Here is a 20,664-nt window from a genome sequence, read left to right as displayed (position 1 = left end):
TCATCCCTGGAAACTCATCCCTGAGCATGTTTGCGCATCTTGACTTGTTGCTTTACTGAGATGCTTCAGAATTAATTTTGACTGTATCATCTCTCCTCTTTCGTTTTCCTTTCCTCCAACTCTCTCTTCATCATCATGCTTCTCCAAATGGTCCCTTGAGTAAATGTGCACAACTTGTCTTGGCGTAACAGGCAATCCACCACTCTTAACTGCTACTCTGCTGCCCTCTGCTGGTCATTACAGCTCAAACATTCAGAGCTGCTTTGCCGCGGTCTGCTCTTTACAGATGAGTTCCTTAGTCAAGATGTCTATGAATGTGAGAGGTCATTTTATGAATGAGCATGGTTTGCTTCAGTCTCATACTGAGTCATGACCGACATCTAGTTTTATATCAGCTGCACTAAAACAAAAAGTGATTAAATATGAAAATAAAATGTTGCTTTTTAAATGGTGGAACTTTAATCAAACGGCTATTGCTTTATCTCAATCTTTTAGGTGCACCAGTGAAATCGCAGAGTGTAGAGCCATCATCAGAGCAACCTAAGAGGGTCTCTGAACCAGTACCAAAGCCCAGCCAGGCCCAGAAAAGTGGTCCAGGTCAGAAGCCAAGTCCAGTCCAGAAGGCTGCTTCAGTCACAAAGCCTCCAGTGCCGAGGCCTCCCCCGCCCATGACACGAGCCCCATCTGTCACGAAACCACCTCCAGATTCTGCTTCCACTCCAGTCCTCAGCAAAGTGTCACCATCATCCCCAGCTAAATCAGCAGCAGCTTCAGCTCCAGTCTCTCCCCAGGTGAAGCCTGCCTCAGCAGCAGCTCCAGCTTCAGTCTCTCCTCAAACTAAACCAGCTGCAGCAGCAGCTGCAGCAGCAGCTCCAGCTCCAGTCTCTCCCCAACCCAAACCAGTTGCAGCAGCATCTCCAGGCTCTCCCCAAACCAAACCAGCAGCAGCCACAGCTCCAGTCTCCCCTCCAGCCTCAGTTCCAGCCCTGGCCTCTCCTCCAGTATCAGCTCCCACCACAGAGCAGCCCAAACCCCAGCCTCAGGGCTCCCCAGCCCCAGCTCCTGGCAAACCGAAAGAGCTGCCTCCCAAACCCACACCACCTGCAAAGCCTATCCCGCCTGTGCGCAGGAATTCCAAGCCACAGCTCCAGCCAAAGCCACAAACCCCACCTCCTCCTAAAACCTCACCTAAACCCCAGCCCTCTGCCCAAACCCCAGCCCCTCTTCAGGCCTCAGATAGTGCCTCAGCCCCTGCCCCGGCACAGGTTCAGTCCCCAGCCAAAGCTAGCCCATCCCCACCGACTGTCCATTCGCCAGCTAGAGCTCAAGCCAAGCCTGCCTCTCCTTCCCAAAACCCTGAGCCTGTTCCTGATGAAGCTGCCGCTGCCCCCACTGATGCCCAAGCTCCCGTGGAGGAACAGCCAGCGTCCCAGCAAAAAACCCATCCTCTGTTGAAGTAAGAGCCATAAGATCAACCCTGTTGATCATGTAAAGAAAAGTATTTTCCTCTTAGGTCCTCAACACATCATTAAAACATGCAGCTATAGAAAGACAATATGATATGTGTAATTATAGTCCACATCTTGAGGCACATTATTAGTTATCAATTGAAATCTGCTTTTGAAGTGTCTTCGAATGTGGCACAAAGTTTCTGAAGGATCATTGTGCAGTTGAGTGTGATTTTCTGGCCCTCTTACACATTTCCCTGTTTGTCTTCCTTCCCTATCTGTCCACTCACTTCCTCTGTTAACATTTCCATTATCTTCCCTCTCCCTTCCTTCATTCTCTCCCTGTATCCTGTCCTTTTTTCCCACCCCTTGCCTTTTTTCCTCTCTTCCTGGTTCCCAGTAAGTCCCAGTCCTTGACCAATGCCTTCAACGCCTTCAGCGACTCCTCTTTCTTCCGCGGAGTCTCAAGCTCTGGAGGCGACGGCCAAGAAGAAGCGAAGGCCGAGACCATTCGCAACCTCCGAAAGTCCTTCGCCAGCCTTTTCTCTGACTAGTCAGCCCCCTCATTGATTCTGGCCTCCCTTTTACTATTGGCCAGTGATGACTGGATTGACATTAAATGTGAATCAGTCTGAGATTAAAATGTGTGTTAAGTGTGTGTGTTAACCCTCCGTCCTTGTCCCCCCTCTCCTCCTCTCTCAGCTTCTCTGTGTGAGTAACAGTGAGGCCTGTTGGGTAAGATGTTCAGTGCATGCCAGAATTGTTGGACTGAAGGAGTTACGTCATTGATGTAGAATAGAATAATAAATTCTTTATTTTCCCAGAGCACACTTAAGGAACAGTTTCTAAGTATATCAAAGGTATAATATTAAAATTACAGATGGATTGTACATAGAATCTCTATATATATATACACAGTATGAAATATATATATATATATATATATAGATAGATATATATATAACTGAAAAGGGATGTAAGCCAATAATTAAAATCCACTTCTTCTATATTTTATCAGTGACATAACTCTTTCATTCAGCGGCTGGATTCATACTCATTTTATTGAATAATATTTAACATTAGATGGTTTCCCACGTGGTTACAATATTTCACAGTTAATCCATTTTGGACAGTAAGTGAAAGTGTGTGTAAAACAACTTTGTTTCTGTGTAGATCCAGCCCTTGTGTCTCTGGTCCTTGGCTACCGACTACTGAGCTCATCATTGTTGCACAGTAGCGCTGGTTTTTTTTTTGTTGTTGGTTTTTTTTGTCTTAAAAGCCTTGAAGTTCCTTGTTGTTTGAGGGAAATATGTGTATGTTTATCTGTGTTCAACTGTTATGCATGGCTCCTCCAAGTGGCTCAGTGTGACTTTTGGAACAGAAGGGAGCTCTACCAGTGTTGAGTTTTGCCCTCCGTTGCCTCTCTCTTTCCCCCTCTCTCTCTCTCTCTCTCCCTCTCTCTCTATCTCTCTAGATGTTGTAGCCTTATTGTGAACGTTTTCAATCCACAGCTTAGGGTTAGCTGTGCAGACCTGAGTCAATTACAACTAGAAATTCATTCATCTATGTCTGAATTGCAATTTTGCCTGTGAAGTCTTAAAAATGTCTTGAGTTCACAAAGATGTTTCTACCTCCTGTATCACCTCTTTGTGAACCCAGAATGCAGGAAAGGTCAGCCACGTAATTTTAGTTTGAAGCTAATGGTGACCGATGGCTACTCGGCGCTCTCCTCCTGTATAATTCCTTCTTAATCCAGCGGTACACTTGGATTGGAGCTAAAAACACCGCTCCAGGGCTACGTGCTATCAGCTGATGCATTTAGTTGAACCAACTCACTAAATCAGAAGTGTTATTTAGTCGTAAGCTCAAAGCAACACCTTTGGGAGTTACTGTGCTTGTGGCTGGATAAAGTAGATGTGGGTTACACCAGACAATGAGTTTGTGGGCTTGTAAACAGACACGTTTTGGCAGTTTCACTGTTGTTACCAGTCAGTCGCCATTAGCTTCAAGCTAAAAACACGTGACTGGCTCTTTCTGCATTCTGGAGTGACGATAGAGTGATTCAGGAAGGGAAAATGTCTTTGTGAACCCAATATTTTTTTTATGTGAGCGCTTGAAGGGCAAAATGCACTTTTAAGGTGAATGAAAGATGGGTTGTAGATTTGGATTCGTGTGTCAGACAAAATCAATCCTAAAAAGTACCTGAATGCATTTCATGTAGTAAAAAAGACTCATGTCTGTAGCTGTAACTGGTGATTTCTTGTTTCACTTCTGTGTAGATCTATCAACAGTATTGAAGTTTGTTGATTATTCTCATAAAAAAAGACATTGAGACGGTAGTGCAATACACCTCTACATGACTGTTGAGTGCTGTCACCCTATTATGAATATGATCATCCATACGGGACTTGTGTATCTGTTGAATACCTTATTCTCACATTCCCTTTAAGATTCCTTTCAGTGGTGATTTTCCAGGGTGCTTTTTACTGCAGTCAACAAGTATAACTTAATAACTTTCTGGGTTTTTTGGGGGGGATCAAATCTTCACGTAAAACAGAGTGGGATATACGGTGACCTGGAAAGCACCCAGTTTCAGTGAAGACTGCTGAATTTCAACACTAAAGAACTGTATATCAACCAGTCTGCGTGTCTGTCACCTGTACTACGTTACAAGTAAATACCATATTGTGTGTAAGTATGTATGTATGTATGTAGGTGAAGATGGTGACAACTAAAAGGAAAAGCAGATTAAAAGTTATGCTGAAGATTTTGAACGCCAATGCTTCCATACAGGACAAAATCAGTCAATCAATGTTTGGCCACCACCAGAGCTCAGCCGAGCTTTACAATCCATGCCAAAGAGCATCCAAGCTGTTCCGGCTGTTCTTGGAAGTCCAGATATGACCTTTTTGTTTATAGTGTTTGGGTTTGTTATTTTTTCCCCCCTGTCTTTGGTCGCCTAACTGGATGTGTCATCTCAGAAGTTTATTTTTTGTAACATATTTATTTATTTTTTTGAGGCTCCATATTTATGGTACTGTATACATTGTTTTTTTTTGTATTGTGTTTATATTTGTAACGCAATACGGCTTTGCATGATCTGGTGACTGATGTTTTATTTCTGTACAGATAAAAGTTAATAAAATGTGGTTCCATCATTCCGCTGTCTCGAAGTGAAATTCCTGCTCATGCTTTACATACAAGATGGCCAACTTGTGTCGACATTTATTAATAACCAATATTAATAACTAATATTATTCATATCACTCTTAAAGATGAGGAGGACGAGGACTCTGGCACTCATCTCAACCACACTGGTTCATGTACTGACACTTGTTTCACAGAAGAAATTCCCTCAAGAAGCGGGAATTCATTCCCAGTCTTTTCAACATTATTCAAATGATCCAACTTTTGAAGTCATTCCTGTAGTCGAACGTTAGCTTGTCAAGCTTTTAGGACGCACGCTTAATTCTTCAGAAATTGCATTCACTAGTCTGGATGGCTCTCCCAATTCACGGCTGAGTTCAGGCATCTAGATTTTATGCTGTAGGTCCTGTTAGCAAACCGCTGTGTTCTGGTTTCTCTCGGCCTGCGTGTCCTGGGAAGTCAATTTATCATCAAGCTGTGAATCAGTGTCTCAACATTCAGCCTCCAGGTCTTCAGCCCACATGTGAAGACGTAATGCTGAGCTACTTGTGATGAGCCAGCAGATGGCCCTGCACACCAGTGAAGCTACTGTGCATCAGCGCACTCACACACAATACACAGTACACGCAAAACATGGCATTGCACTTACAACGTTTGCACAGGAGAATTTAGTCATGTTCATGTTCAATGTGTTTTAGCGCTTCAAACATGTTCAAGACAGGCCTCTGAAATCCTCCGTACAAAGTAACTGATGTTGTCATTGTGTGTGTTGGATAATACTGAAATATCAATTTGTTCGTGCTGGTGTAGTCTTGCTGATCAAAAAAAAGAAGAAGAAAAAACAAGCTGTTAAACACCATACCGATGTATTCAACCAGCGTAGCTGCATGTTCATGTGAGTGACTGAGACTTTACATCCTCGCAGTCGTTACCCATCCCTTTCTTCTGTCATCGAACCATTCTGTTAACATGCAAAACATTGCTCTGATTCAGACAGTTTCATCACTCACTACTTTAGTAATTACCAAACTATCCCACCATTTTACAGTGACAATCTCTCAACGCTGTCCGCAGTGAAACAAGCTCATTCAAATATAAATAATTATGTGCAATGGACACTGAGATGCTCTGCTCTCAATCCGTGGGACGGCCAGCCAGTGGAGATCTGTGGGAACGTCTCCATCACTCTGCTCAGTGGGACATCTACGTAGGCGGCACATACGCTGAATAAAGCCCATACTGGCAAAAGCCTGTTTGTCTTGGTGGTCAGCCCTGCCCTCTGCCTGCAGACACAGACGGGAGCTTAAGAGCAAGGATGTGAGGAGGAAAGATCAACTATGGCGTACGTTAAACATCACGACATGGAGGTGTAATTGTTACATCATCAGATATATATTGAGTAATGATTATAAACTCTACTTCTTGTGTCCAGTACTGATTGTGACTCAGTGGCTTTATTTTCATCCCATGCTATGCCACCTTCTTTTAAAAATTACCTCCACATATTGAATTATACAAAAAAATACTCTTAAAAAATACAATAATGTGCCTGATATTGCACCACCTACTTTTCTCCCTCACTCATATTCCACATCATGTGAATGTACAGAGATTTTCTGCATTTTCAAGTTCTCCTGCATCTCTTTAAAGTCCTTTTTCACTGTTTGACCACTGGAGGCTTTAATTATTAGACTTGGGTGTGTTGAATGAACCAGGATCAACTTCTAAAACCTCTGTGACGCTACAGTCACAGGACGGCCCCCTTAAATCAAACTGTCGATAAGAAAATACAGAGAAACTTAACATTTTCACTTGCGACTGTGAAAGCAGCTTTCCTCTCTCAAATTCTGCACAAACATCATTCGACACAGTGGATTTCAAACGTTCAACTGTGGGAACAAGACGGAAAACAAATTTTTGACTGGAGGGGGATTTTAATAATAATTACTGTGTCATACCAGTGTAGGCGAGTCTCACAAAGATACACAAGTACTTCCATGATGAACATTTTATCCACCCAAAGAAGCTCTTCTGGGACTCAGCATAAACAATGATTAAAAAAAAAAAAAAGTCTTCATTTTGTTTGTGACAGCAAAACTCGCCAAGGTCTTATTTTTTTTTTATTATTGTATTTTGGTTCAACACAAAGATATTCTGCTTGGGGAGGCTAGTTGTTCTTATGTGTGAGAGAATGTGTGTTAGTGTAAATAAGCCAAGTGTGTCTGCTGTCTTTTTCCACAATTACAGTCGCAGTCGTGGCCGCTGCAAAGCAACAGCAGCAGAGGAACTGCCAACAAAACACTTTCTGTCTGATCAAATTGTAGTTAAATGTCTGATGATAAGCTTAACATTTTCGTTTCATGGCTTCAAATATGTCGGTGATTTGTTTATGTGTCTCTCAAACACAGGATGCTAATGAGCGCTGAACAAAACCACAAAGGTTGTTCCTCAAGATCTCTCTCTATTTTTAAGTGAGAGATAGCTCAAGTGTGCTACGAAACAATACGGACACAATTCACTAGAAATTCAGTGGACATTTATATGTAGTCTTTCTCCATGTTCTACGAGTATTGGAGCAGTAGTATCTGATCCAGCCGAGCTTTAGTGTCCCCTTATTAAATAAAGTGTTAGGAGAAGACCGGCACTTTAAGGGGAGGGTTTGCTCAAGGTCCTCAAAACTCCATAAGACTGCTGAGATGCAGTGTGTCTGACCATTAAAGCTAATGAAATGGTTTATTTATTTTCAGAATCTGCAGAAATGTCTCTCTGTTATTACTATCCATGTGCAGGTCATTTCTTAGGACTAAAGCACATGATCAAGTGCCAGAGATGTAACTGTAAATAAATCATTAGTCACAGGACAAGTTGTCTGACTATGAGTCAACCAGTAAACCAAGCAATCCCACATTTCACTAAGTCTAATTATGTTTTTAACCTTTTTTGCTGAGAAGTTCATCAGTGACAAGACCTACGGGCTTCCACTTCCACATTTGTGTGGTTAATCTGCAGTTGGAGCCAGACCGTTAGCTTAGCATAGAGCATGAAGACTGAGAAAGGGGCAGCCAGCTTGTCTCATCCAAAGGTAGCCAAGTCCAGAACCTCAAGTGCTCTTAAGTTGACACTTCCCAGCTTGTTTTTGAATCCATACTAATACCTAAAAGAGAAAAATAATACTTCCATTGTTTTAGTTGGGTTTATTTCCGCGCCAGGAGCAGTAAAATAGATTTCTCACTCCACTGGTTCCCTGGATTCTGCCCAGGAATGGTTTGGAATTGTGAACTGGGCTGGCCAATCAAAATTTTACATTTTTATGAAGTTAATATCTTAATATAATAGATAATAGTCGTGAGCCCCTGTATATATATATATATATATATATATATATATATATATATATATATATATATATATATATACACACACACACACATATATATATACACACACATATATATATACATATACATATATATATAATATATATTATATATATAGTTAGTTAGTGTCACTTTATATAGGGTTTTTGTTTTTTGGTCTTTGCTCAAAACAAAATTAGCGAGTAACTTATAGGACACAAGAGCATTTTCATGTTAAGAAGCTAACATTAGCATCGCCAGAAGGGTAAGACAGCTGCTGACTAATTTGTGACCACAAGCTATAACGTGTTCCCACAACTTTGGTTAATGAGGGTAAACTGCTTGCACAATATGAATCAGTTGTCATCACAAGATATCTTTTGTTTGCACATTGTGTGACCATGATAACTTGCCACCACACTTTTATTCATTCGTGGCAACAACATAAAAACCTGTCTCCACTCTTTATGCATTTTTCACATAAATTCGTGGCACCAAGATAACTTCACGCTACTGTGTTTGATCAGTTTGTAATCATTAGATGTTACTTGTTCCCACTAAAGAAAAACAAAAATCCTGTGACCACAAAGTTGTTTGTTTTTCCACTCTCCCTTTCTCCTCATATTATCGAAACCCCACTGATTAATACGTCCACCGAAAATGATTATGATTTAACACCTGTGAGAGTGTCCTCAGGATCCCGGGCAGATTCGGGGAGGGAGGGGGGACAGGCGGAGGCCGTCCGCTGCAGCAGCAGCATTGGCGGCAACATGAGCAGGGACCTCCTCTGCCACCAAACTTCTCTGCGTTGACGCCACGCTTTCCGAGGCTGAACCGCAACCTGCGACCACCGGAGAACTCGACTCAAAACGACCAGAGGCTGCCGACGTCGCCTGTAACCCACGGAGTCAGGTCAGTCACTCTCACTCCGGTTACTTGTGTCGTGAGTGTTGAGGCGGCTGTTTACAACAAAACGGAAACCACCTTATCAGGACAGCTGGTTCGGTTTTCACCCTTACTGATATACGCATGTTTGGGGGAAAAAAAGAAAATTTGTACTTATTACCTGATAAGTCGATAGTGCCTCCTCTTGAATGCGTGAGAGTTCTGACTAGTTGCTGAATTCAAATTGAAAACCCGGTTAGAAATGTGTCGTTGTTGTATTGAGATCTCAAAACATTCATTTACATTATTTGCCGACAAGTTTGCAGTGAGACACTTGCAGCGCCTTCCAGATGGGGGGGTGGAGGTGATGGAGGCGGTGGGTGGTGCGGTCTCGGGACTGACAACTGGCAGGCACTAAGGTGTTGGTCCAGAGTTTGACTGTGACTTTAACATGCAAACACCAGGCAGAGATTTTAACCATCAGAGTGGTTATAGTTTCTCAGGTAAGTAAAGGGATAGTTTGTGTTTGTTTGTTGTTGTTGTTTCTTTTAAAACGTGAGCAATGACACTGTTGCCTTCAGGGACGCGTTTGTGTGAATACTGATTGATTGATATTGACACTGCAGGCTTGTTTGTACCTCTTGGCTGTGACTCAGCATTATGTGAGCACAAACTCCAGGGCTGACACTGATTTTTGTCTCGAGTTTTGCTGAATAACTGTAATGAAATATTATTCCTTGAAACGTCCCAATGCTGCTGTATTAGTACATAATGAGAACTTATCCCATCGCTGCACGCGTGTCTGCCTCAACATCTAGTTTGTCTCTGCATGATGTGTTTTCATCACTTTATATTAACCTCCTGTAAACAATCAAACACAAAGTGAGAAGTTTGGCTAAAGGTATTTCCTTACGCCTTTAAAACTAAATGTTTTAACATATCTGTTCAGCCTCTCTCCTATGCTACTCTCTTATGCTTTTTATTTAGACTAGGACACTTCAAAAACCACACAGTGTTTCTCTTTCTATGTGTCCATTCATTTATACTTGTTGCATAGTTGTTTTAAGTTCTAGTTCCCTCACCGATATTGACTACACACTCACCTGAAATACACAGTACACCCATTTGTTAGACTATCCGGTACAATGGTGTAAAACCAATGTGGTCATTTTGGGGGCTGTCATTTGTGGTGTTATTAAACTGTACAAAGTTGGTTTGAGTGTAATGTTTTGTAAACTTAATTCATGAATTAGTCAAAGTACTTCTCAGTAAACAGCTCAGCAGCATCACAGTTTAGTCTCCAAAACGACCACTGAATCAGTCGTTATCTGTCAGATAGATTCTGTAACTGAACATTTTAAACCTCATGAAGTGATCATTTATTACAATAATACTGCATTGAGGACATAGTTCATGGATTTCCAAGAGGTTAAATGTTTAATCAGCAGAAAACTAATCAACCTTTTGGACAACTATTTAGAGGTTTGTGACAGTTGTGAACCAAAAAAAGGCAGATATTCGGATGCAGAACTCTTTTACTTTACTGTAAACAGTTAATGGTATGTAAAAGTTAACAGAATAATAAACTAAATATTGTTTGGTTTTCGACCGTTAATATTTGAATATATCACTTTGTGATTTAATTACTGTGAACATTTTAAGTGATTTCACGTTTTTATTGATAACGCAAGTGTCAATCTAGAAAAGAAGTATCAAGATTAATCGATAATAAAATATTTATTTGCAGTACTTACAATTCCAGTTATTGCTTTCGTCATGTTAGATTGAGATGCATGTTTTTTACTAAAAGACAACAGCTTTTCTTCTGTTAATCTGACTTAATGACATATTCATCCTAATTCTATGCTGTTTTTTTAAAGATGCTACTTTTTTCTCTGCATCTGACAAAACTTTTGCCTTTGTACAACAATATGAAGGACATTGTTGTTTTTTTATACAGTACGACTTTCTCTATTCGTTATGTTTTATTGCAGCTGTAGTTTCCAGTCGCAAATGTTGGTAATAAAGGAGATGAAACAGGTGCATTAAGGTGGCGTTGCATTCCTAATAATCACTGATAATAAAGTCAGTAGAACTCAAAAGCTGTGGGATGAAAGAGTAAGCTGCTGTTACTTGGACCTTAAAATACACCCAAAAGCCAAATTAACTAATAAACGTAAAATGACAGTAAAAAGAGAAGAAGTAAAAGAGGAAATGCTTTCAACTCTTCCTGAAAATTTTTTCTGGTGTTATGTCTTCTGATGTAAGATGGCTATTTTAATTTAGGAGAACTTGAGATATACATGTGTATATTTCTGGTTTTTGTAGAAGTTACGAAAGGTGACAATTGTCTTTTTTTTTTAAAAAAAAAAGAATGTTAAGGTATCTTTCCTTTCCTTTCAGTTTTTGATTTATTTTTAACAAATGAATTAGAACTCACAGGGTGATGGGGCATAATTAGGGCCTGAGCCAGAAGGTACTTCTGGTTGTGTTTTGTGTTCTGAGTGATGTTTCCTCTGAAGCTTTTGGACTCTTTTCCTCTTCCAATTTTTTTGTCCGACTGAAGGGATTGATTCAGTGTTCTCATGTAGCTTTCAATCTCATGAGCTGCTTGAAATCTGACTTAGTGTTGATAAAGCACCGCTTATCAACTTATATAATAAGTAACGCTACAAACAAAACACACACAGCAGCACGTACACACATGCAGAATACAGTCAAGTCCACTCAACCTGTTTACCTTATCAATTGTGTGTTCAGTGTCAGCTCACTGACCAGCAACTAACTAACAGTGGTAGAGAAAGCAGATGAAACTGGTTATGTGTGTTAGTGTTTGTGTGTGTTCGTGTGTGTGTGTGTATGTGCGTGAGCAACTGGATGAAACTTGATCTTTGTTCTGTTGTCATAAATGAAGGGACTGTTTCAAGATACCATAGTATGTTTATGTTGCCTCCTCACATGGCTCAGCAGTCATGTTTGGCCCTTTGAGGAAGACACACTTCCAGTGGTGGAATGATAACTGGCTCTTGGTCCTCACCTTTGGAAATGTTGTATTAAATGCAGTCTTTAGTAGGAGGAAGTAAAAATCCACGCAAGCTAATAGGGTTGAACAATTGAATAAATGATGATGTCCTTTTGACATTTTAAGTATTTCCAAAACGATCGTGTGTTTTTGTGTTAGTAATGTCTAAAGTGAGATGCTGATTAATAGTGTAGAATACAGAGGAAGTGCCGCCACTTTTTTCCAGTTCTTTTTACCTTGGGAGGATTTCAGAGTGCGGGACAAACCATCTCTCTATGCTTTAAATTATGCACGTGTCTCTGAAGCATCCAGGCGGCACGGTGGTGCAGTGGTTAGCACTGTTGCATCATAGCAAGAGGGTTCCGGGTTTGAATCCCGGCTTGGGAACGGGATCTTTCTGTGTGGAGTTTGCATGTTCTCCCTGTGCCTGCGTGGGTTCTCTCTCTTTCTCCCACAGTCCAAAGACATCAAGAGGGGACGAGGCTGATTGATACTCTAAATTGACCATAGGCGTGGCTGTGAGTGTGAATGGTTGGCTGTCTCTATGTGTTGGTCCTGCGATTGACTGGTGACCCATCCAGGGTGAACCCCGCCTCACAGCCGAAAGCCTCAAGGATCGGCCCCAGCCCCTCCACGACCCTTAACAGCAGGGGTCCCCAAACTTTTTCCTGTGAGGACCACATAACTTTTCCCTTCTCTAATGGGGGGCCGGGGTCAGTTTGTAACAGAAAAAGTGTGACGATCACAGGGGTGCCTAAACGTAAAAATTTATTGTTTTCCAGAAAGCCACACAACCAAATAACCCTCTCTGGGTTCTTCACAGAAAAAAGTCAGGAAATATATAATGACACTACCAGATGCCAGATATGGGCACAGACTGCAGAAGGGTGGAATAGAATGTCACGTTGTATGCGTGTATTAAATAGTTAACTGACTGTGTGTTCACACCAAACGCGAATTCGCTCACTTGCCCGAGTAGCGACTATTTCCGGCAACATTTCTTTCTGCCATTTTACCATGGATATTCAAAGAACTGTTGTGTTGTACCTGCTGTGGAAGGCCGAAATATGTCGGAAAACTAAACACCGTCATATCTGAGCTCACAACACCATCTAGAGGCGAGCACAAGTGAAATTCACCAAGCTCCTCCAGGGGCTGCGTCTGGATAAATGCCGCTGCCTGCGGCATTTTCAGATGACGACTGGTCAGTTTCACGACCTGCTAACTAGGATCGGTGACAGAATTTCACGAATGGACACCAACATATTCAACCGGTTCTTGTGATTTTTACACGTAGTGTCATATAGCACCGGGTTCCCACACACAGCCACAATCAACTTGTCGTCCATCTTGTGACACAGTCAGCAGAGTGATGTCGGGACAACCTCAACGAGCTTAACGCAAATTTTTTGGCAAAGTTGAATATTTTCAACTTGCGCGAATGACGCGAATTTCGCGACGCGAAATGTATTAGTCATTCAGGCTGCCCGACTGTATTCATGTCATTCACATGTCTGGAAACTGTGAAGGCGAAAGTGCGAATTGGCATTTGGTGTGAACACACAGTGTAGTTAATAATGAAAGTAGTTCATAGCTAAGGAACATTTTATTGCAAAAGCCAAATTTTATTATCAAATACAAATACGCATATATGAAAAAACATTTGAAATGCGTCTCAGGTATTGTTCAGGGGGCCGGGCCAAATATGGAGGCCGTAGTTTGGGGACCACTGCTTAACAGGATAAGCAGTAGAAAATGGATGGATGGAAGCACCCAATCAGTGTCCTCTGAGGAGACTGAAATCTGGTTTCATTGCAGGTAAAGCAATGTTTGTTGGAGACTTTGGTAGCATCACTTTCATCAGAACGGATTTCTTTTTATTCTCAAAAGATGAACAGTTAACAACAATGAAGGCTTTTCTAAATGGAATAAGTTTCTCTCCTTTTCCAAACAGATTGTTCAATGAAAGAAACCGTTATCACCTATTATAAACTATTACCGTGATCAGAATGATTCCTTAATAAAATTCTCTAGTTATAAGGCAGGACGCTGAGATTAAATAACAATGAAGGACTCTTGTGGCGTGTAAGGCTCTTATCGTTTCAACTACTATAAATTTTATTGGTGCAGTCTCCCAAACTAATTCGTGTGATAAAACCTTGGCAGTTGCTTGTTTGGTAATCCATCCTCGCCCACACACACACACACACACATTAGAAAGCACATGCTCTGGTGCATACACACACACATATGGACTAATAATATTTTTTTTCTGCCAATGCACTTTAACATAGATCTTATTCAACAGATGGTAGGGTATTAAGCAGCCTTTGTCCCAATTTCAATTTTAGAAAGATGTGGGAGCCAACAGCCCCTCCTCAAACCCTGTGTCTCTAATGGGAACTTCAGACTGACTCAGACTGTGAGTGCACAAAGTTCTGAATGCTTCATTGGATGTGGCATCACTTGAGACATCAGTGATGTAAGTCCTGCTGAAGATGTTGCACGTAAACCCACCCCCTCAAATTTAGTTTGGCTACTCCCTCAATGACTACTGGCGCTGGCAGATTTTCTCAGCTGCAGCAGCCAACACACAGCAACTTTTATTTGGTTGAAAACAGAATCACATTAACCCTAATGTTTAGCTGCCAATTTGCCCAATAATGTGGTTGCAGAACATTTTGTCACAGTAAAGTTTACTGTTGACCTTTCAAAGGTCATTACTTCATGTTATCATATTATACATGTAGGCAATTGTTGTGATTCAGCTATGGATGTTAAAAAACATCCCCTAATGTTCTCCTGTTCCCCCAGTCATTCCTTTGATTACATAAGCATTCACATGAATTGGAGGGACATAAATTCAGTGTCTTTGACCTTTGACCCTCTTAATCTAATATCTTCATTAATCCTTTAGTCCAAATAGACCAATGGGCCCAAGAATATTGACTCAAGTCTTGAGATATATCTTTCTTGACAATGATACACAGGAACAACTGGAAAAATGAAAAAAAAAGCAACTGTTGCCAGTGTGGAGGCTTTAAAAAAAGATCACTTGTACCTTTCTGATAAAATTGTTTGGTTGCAATTTGAAATTAATTTTTTTTTAAATTTTACTTTTAAGAGTAGAGACTTCAAAATACGAATAATAAATCAAATTTTCAAACTCAGCTCCTCATGTCAAGTAATTTTGCTGGAGTTTCTAAACAGGGAAATTCATGGCATTTAAATCATGTTAAACTTTTAGTAGCCGAGTCCGTTGTTTTGTTACATGTAACCCCACAAACTACTAAAAAGCAAAGTTGTGTGTAGTTGTGTGGGTAGTTAGGTATGTATGCTAAAGAGTGCATCTTTTGTGAGAGAATTGACGCACACCTTTTAAAACATTCCTTCCACCTTCTTGTGTTCCTAGTTTTGTCAAACAAACTAAAAAAAAATGAGCAAGTGTTCCTATTCGAGCTACGCATCCACTACTTCATTATACAGAGGAAGCCAAATGCTTTACATGCCTGTAAACCACCAAGGCCAGATAGTTTAGAATGACCACCAGCAAACCCACAATCCTTACATGTTATCAACAACACGCCCGATTGGAAATGCTCACTCCTAGTTGTCCTCTGCAGTGAAACTAATCGGGGACATAGCAACACAGAGAGAGAGGGAAGAGAGATATTTAGAATGTTAAACATGGCAAGCAACACTTGTTTTGAATTATGTTTTTCTCAAATGTGGCCAACAATCTTTGAGGCCATTTTCATCTGTGACTTTGGCTGGGCCATCCCCCAATGCCAGTGTTGCTGCCAAGAGAGTGTTTACCAGTACACGGCTGGTGCACAAGTACTGCTCCAAAGACTTCGGACTGGTTCTGTTTCACAAGTTTTGTTTTTTCTCAAACTCGTAATTGTTTCCACTCACTTCTAGCAAAGAAAAAAGACCCTTAGAAAACCCTTAAAGAGAGTCTAAGTGAAGTGTTAAGAGATGGACCTGTCAGTCGACTGCACATCACCCTGCAGAGGACATGGTTTCCAGTTGTTGAGCCTTGCAGATGTTTATTTTTCCCATTTAATAACTACCTTGAACATCGAGCCCTTCCTTTTTACAAACAACACTATTTTATTGTTTCTTTTTTCCGCACACCTTTCCCAGCCAGCACACACATAGAACATTCTGTAATATAGTCACATCTGTTGTTATTGTCCTGCAGCACACTCCTGTCTTTTCCTCTACACTTCGAGGAACGAACATGACCCTTCCCACATTGTGCCTCTTCCCAATATGTATCCCTCCTCTCACTCATTGTTTGCGTCAGAACACACTTAAGGCTATAAATCTTGGTGAATTCAATGATTTCTCCTACACTCCCGCAGCTGAGATCACACTCACATGAGGAGCTCCTTACCCTGTTACATCATTACGCATGGCAATTGTATACAAGCAGTTGTTTATTTCAATGCCGTCCGCTCTTATCCTTTCAAATGCTTTGTTTTCGATGCAGCGCTTGTCACACTCAGCTGTGCTGTTCCTTTCTTTGTGAACGTCTGAGAAAAAGTAGCTTTTGATTGAAATTGTACACTGTTTTTGTTTGTTTGAGGGGTGTCAGTTTTTTCACCAAAGTCATAACTTGAAGGAGTGTAACTGTCTCTGTAAATTTTCTGTGCACGTGAGCCTTCTGCTTTCAATGGTGCAGAATGACACATTCATCGTGTGTGTGTGTGTTTGAGGCCTTGACAGCATGCACCACTCCTTCCCATTATCCAGCAAGGAAGCTCTTGAGGCTCAAGGGACTCATCAACCATTAACTCATAACTATTTAAAGGAATTGGGTGAAAGTTCATGTCCTTAGATTATTATGAAAAGTAAAGATTCCCAGAGAGAAGTAAATTACACACACTCACATAAACACACACATACACACATTTATACGCTACAACAGTGGTCCATTAGTTTCTTTTGAAGTCCATTAGTTCATTTGAAGTACTGCCGCCCTGGGATGCAAGACCCACCTCACGTTCCAGTAACATTCTTCTGACAGCAATGTGAAAGATATCCTGAACAATCTGGCAAGCCTCTCCATCACAATGGATACTTAAATTATGAGACAATGATCAAAAGGCTGATCGAAAGATGGACAAGTTAGATTAGCCTCTAATGTTGCAGACTTTTGTTGTACCTGAGTGAGGCATGGCGACCTTTATCGCAAGACCTGTTGGGTCACCTTATTTGTTGACGTAGCCTATGTAATGAGTAAAACAGCACTGTAGGGGTTCTGAATCTCTCTCGCTCTCTCTCTCTCTCTCTCTCCATTTTCTTTGTATATATTATTGCAGCATGACCTTAACCTGATGAAAAAAAAAACTAACCCCATGACAATATTGAATGAGAGCTGGAAATGCATAAAGAATTGTATGTTGTAATAGAAAATGCAGAAATAACTGTTTTAGGACTAAAAAAAACAAGAGTAAATAACAAATGGTGAAGTAAATTAATAAAAAGGGAGATCTACACAAAGCTAAGAAATACAGAAACAATTTAAAACAAACATATAATTTTATGTCAAATTATATCAATTTTTTTTAATGTTTACATCTGTTTAATTTTTTATGCATTATTTAGTTTTAGTCCTCCGTACACATTCACGTCATCATCATGGCCTAAAGAAGAAGTCCTTTCATATCGTGTGATGACACAGTTGGCTTTCCTTCATATTCCTGTAAGCAGTGTACTCAAAAAGTGTTTGGTTTACTTTGCATTATCAGGTCTTTTGTCTTGTTATTGCAGCTCTTGTGCTTCAGTTGTTGCCTGTTGATCATTCTGTTTCTCTCACTCTGCCAAAGCCGTCAAACTAGAGTGAGACTAGTCTACCGTCAAACCTCGGCCCGTTGTTCCATTGATACACTTACACACTACAGGGAAAAGTCTTCTTTCAGGATCCTTGTCAAGTTTTGCTCTTCTACAGGATTTATGCAGATTAATCTGTATCCATAAATCTGCTGGTGTTACTTTAAATGTTGAACCATTGTGTCGTGCCAAGATGTTTAATTAGTTATTTAAAACACCTGCAGGAAAACTGACAATGTGTTGTATTCAAGTGATAGAAATGCTGGTAAACAATGAAGAATTCATGAAAAACTGATTTGAGGTCAGATGTTAATCATAGTTGCAGTACAGCACAACAAGATTTACTAAAAAAAATACCAGAATATCAGAGCTGTAATCTGAGTCAAACTGGTTATAAAAAAGTCCAATATGGAAAACTATGAGTAAATCACAAGTTGTTGTGTTCACTTTATTGCATGAGGAGGCAGAAATGACTGCGTCACCACACCACTGTCACATTGACAGCAAGTGACTGAGCAAAGGGAGAGAAGTGCAACAAGAGAGGCATGATGATGTCGCCTGTCAAGAGTGAAGCAACAGGAAATCATCTGCATCTGATGTCTACCATCTCTCTCTCCTTCTCTCTATCGCCTTCTCGCTCACACACACATTTATTGAAGTATTATAAGAGACCATTTTTAAGAATAGTTAAAGACTTTATTTCCACAAATATACACTTTATGAATAACCAAAGACATGCACATACTACAACTAAAAGACTGAGGAATAAAAATCACAAATGCACACACACACACACACACACACACACACACACACACACACACACACACACACACGCCAGACCACATGATTGTTAGCTGTCTGAACTTCTGCTGAGCCCAGACTCTGTCAGAGAGAAAATGTGTGTAGTTCCCTTTCTATGGGTCATCACTTCCTGAGGATAAGCATGACAACGCATGCACGCGCGCACGCACATAGATGCACAAACACACACACATACACACACACGTACACACACACGTACACACACATATACAGACATAAGCAGTTTCATCTGCTTTCTCTACCACTGTTAGTTTTCTGGTCAGTGAGCTGACACTGAACACTCAATTAAAAGAAAAAAACAGGGTGAGTGGACTTTACTGTAATCTGTGTGTGTTTGTGTGTGAGCACGCGCATGTGTCTGTATTGAACATGCTTTTGACTGCCAGGTAGCTGTGATGACATTTAGACATTTTATTACGGTGTGATTGTTGGATTTCAAGTCTTTCATGAGGAGCCTATTAGCACTTTGCAGTGAGAAAATTCAGATAATTAGATATGCTGTGGACCTTCTCTCTGACAGTTAATCACCTCATGAGCTTATTCGGGTTTGAATAAAAGACAAATGTCATCAGTATACCAGCACTAGAGAGCAAATAACCTGTGGTTTATATATTTTTTTGTCATGTAACAGAGCCAAATGAGTTGTTTCTATGTTTCAAGTAAAGGCACAACTGGGTGATATGTTGGGGGAAAATGCTGTGGTTTCATCTTAAAAACTCATATTTATATATGTAAAAGGAAGAAAAGCACACTTTCTGAAACCCAATTGTGCCCAATTTGCAAGTGTTGCCTTGTCCTCAACTTGACCTGTGCTTAGTGCTCCACTTTGTTGGCTTTGGAACTTAACAATCGGATAAAAAAAAACAGAAATGTGTCAAAGTGCTATCTTACACAGATCTGTGTTGAGCAGACAGAGGTTGTGGTTTGTAACCCTGCACTGTGTAAAGCTTTGAAGTGTTAGGTGTAAATTCACGACCAACGTAGTAAGCGATGTTCTTGAATTTGTTGAGTGGGCAGTCCAGACCTCTGACTGACACCGAGTTTTCCATCACTCTCTTGTTTGATCATTTAAGTGAAGAGGGGGGAGGCCCTTTCAGGTAATGTTGCCCACAGTGGCTTAACACCCACAAAGTTTTTTAAAAAGTGCCAGTTTCCTGAAGAGTGAAGCAGCTTGGCTGCCTTGCTCGTAACTGCAACTAAGTGCAACTGCGACTGCTGTTTTTGATATGTAAAAGAACAGCTGCTTAACATATTTGGTAAAACCAGCTTCTTAGAAATAAATTTTAAGCATTATAAAAATTCATGATTATTACGGTTCCCTGATGTTGCAGTAACCAGGCAGAAATCACGTGCACACTTTTCTAAGCAATGGTGAGGGCCGAGGCAGATGTGCTGGCGGGTATGTCTTTGTTGAAGTCACCCAACACTGAAGCCCATACTGTTTTATATGAAGCGGTAAGGAAGTTACAGATTTCAATGCTTTCACTCTCTCCCTCAAAAACAGGACAACTATGATGATATAAAGGGCTTACTGTGATTAAAAAAAGAAGCAGCAAACCACACCTTGTTCTCGAGGGGAAATACTCCACCACACGTAATTTGTCTTCAGAATGTTTTTAAGAAACTTGTTTAAATTATTAGTTTTACAGTGGAGCAGAATTCTCTTGACAAAATCATTTCTAGCACCTTCCATCCAGATTCTGAAATATCTCCATTGATTATCTGATGTTAGTGATGCATTTTTTCTCCTAAGAAAGGGGAGCGTAGTTTTTATTTAAAGAGAGACGATAAACATAATGCCTGTGAATGCAGTGGGGCAGGTTCTACCTTTTGTTTTTTGCATTACTAAATACAGCAGACTAAATACCACAAACCGGCTCCGCTGTTGACTTCTCTGTTATCTTAATCGGGTCCTAATGTTGTGTATTTTCTTTGCTAGACTGGTAAATGACTCCTATTGTGTGGGAGGCTTTTACACTCTTAGAGGAAATGATAATGATGATGATGCCGATGATGATAATGGAGATTTTCGTAATGCATACTGAACTTCATCATTTTAAATTGATAGTTTTAATGTATTTTTTTTTTGTATAGTATTTTTGATTCTTGAGCTATTTATTTGAAACAGTTTTAAAGGGCGAAC

At 40.5% G+C, this 20,664-nt stretch overlaps 2 protein-coding genes and 1 long non-coding RNA gene across 9 annotated transcripts in view; 2 read left to right on the top strand and 1 right to left on the bottom strand.

The window, feature by feature from the left end:
- Positions 1–4,856, top strand: part of syn2b (synapsin IIb) — a 72,273-nt gene extending 67,417 nt beyond the window's left edge. The window contains exons 12-13 of the mRNA XM_086199713.1: positions 496–1,456; positions 1,849–4,856. Of these exons, the coding sequence (XP_086055839.1) occupies positions 496–1,456; positions 1,849–2,002 (1,115 nt within the window). The 3' untranslated portion in view covers positions 2,003–4,856. The remainder of the gene's footprint in view (positions 1–495; positions 1,457–1,848) is intronic.
- On the bottom strand, positions 4,620–9,190 carry LOC147268275 (uncharacterized). The gene is made up of 3 exons (XR_015112115.1): positions 9,018–9,190; positions 8,630–8,910; positions 4,620–5,878 (listed from the first exon to the last, which is right to left on the bottom strand). It is a non-coding gene; the product is annotated as an uncharacterized LOC147268275 (long non-coding RNA).
- pparg (peroxisome proliferator-activated receptor gamma) overlaps positions 5,318–20,664 on the top strand; it is a 33,428-nt gene continuing 18,081 nt past the window's right edge. The window contains exon 1 of one of the 7 annotated variants that reach the window (XM_086199721.1): positions 5,318–5,339. Coding sequence is in view for 1 of the 7 variants with exons in the window: in XM_086199715.1 (XP_086055841.1) it covers positions 9,288–9,339 (52 nt within the window). In the remaining 6 variants the exon portion in view is untranslated. Of the gene's footprint in view, positions 5,340–8,237; positions 8,864–9,280; positions 9,340–18,767; positions 18,825–20,664 lie in introns of those variants that run through there. The other 6 variants (XM_086199720.1, XM_086199717.1, XM_086199715.1 and 3 more) reach the window with 6 other exon arrangements.

Source organism: Aulostomus chinensis, chromosome 3, assembly GCF_037954235.1.
Source record: "Aulostomus chinensis isolate RoL2024-O1b breed Wild chromosome 3, RoL_Achi_v1.0, whole genome shotgun sequence".
In the NCBI taxonomy this organism is placed as follows: Eukaryota; Metazoa; Chordata; class Actinopteri; order Syngnathiformes; family Aulostomidae; genus Aulostomus; species Aulostomus chinensis.
Note: the sequence above shows the minus strand (reverse complement) of the source record. Positions and strands in the feature narration are given on the sequence as shown.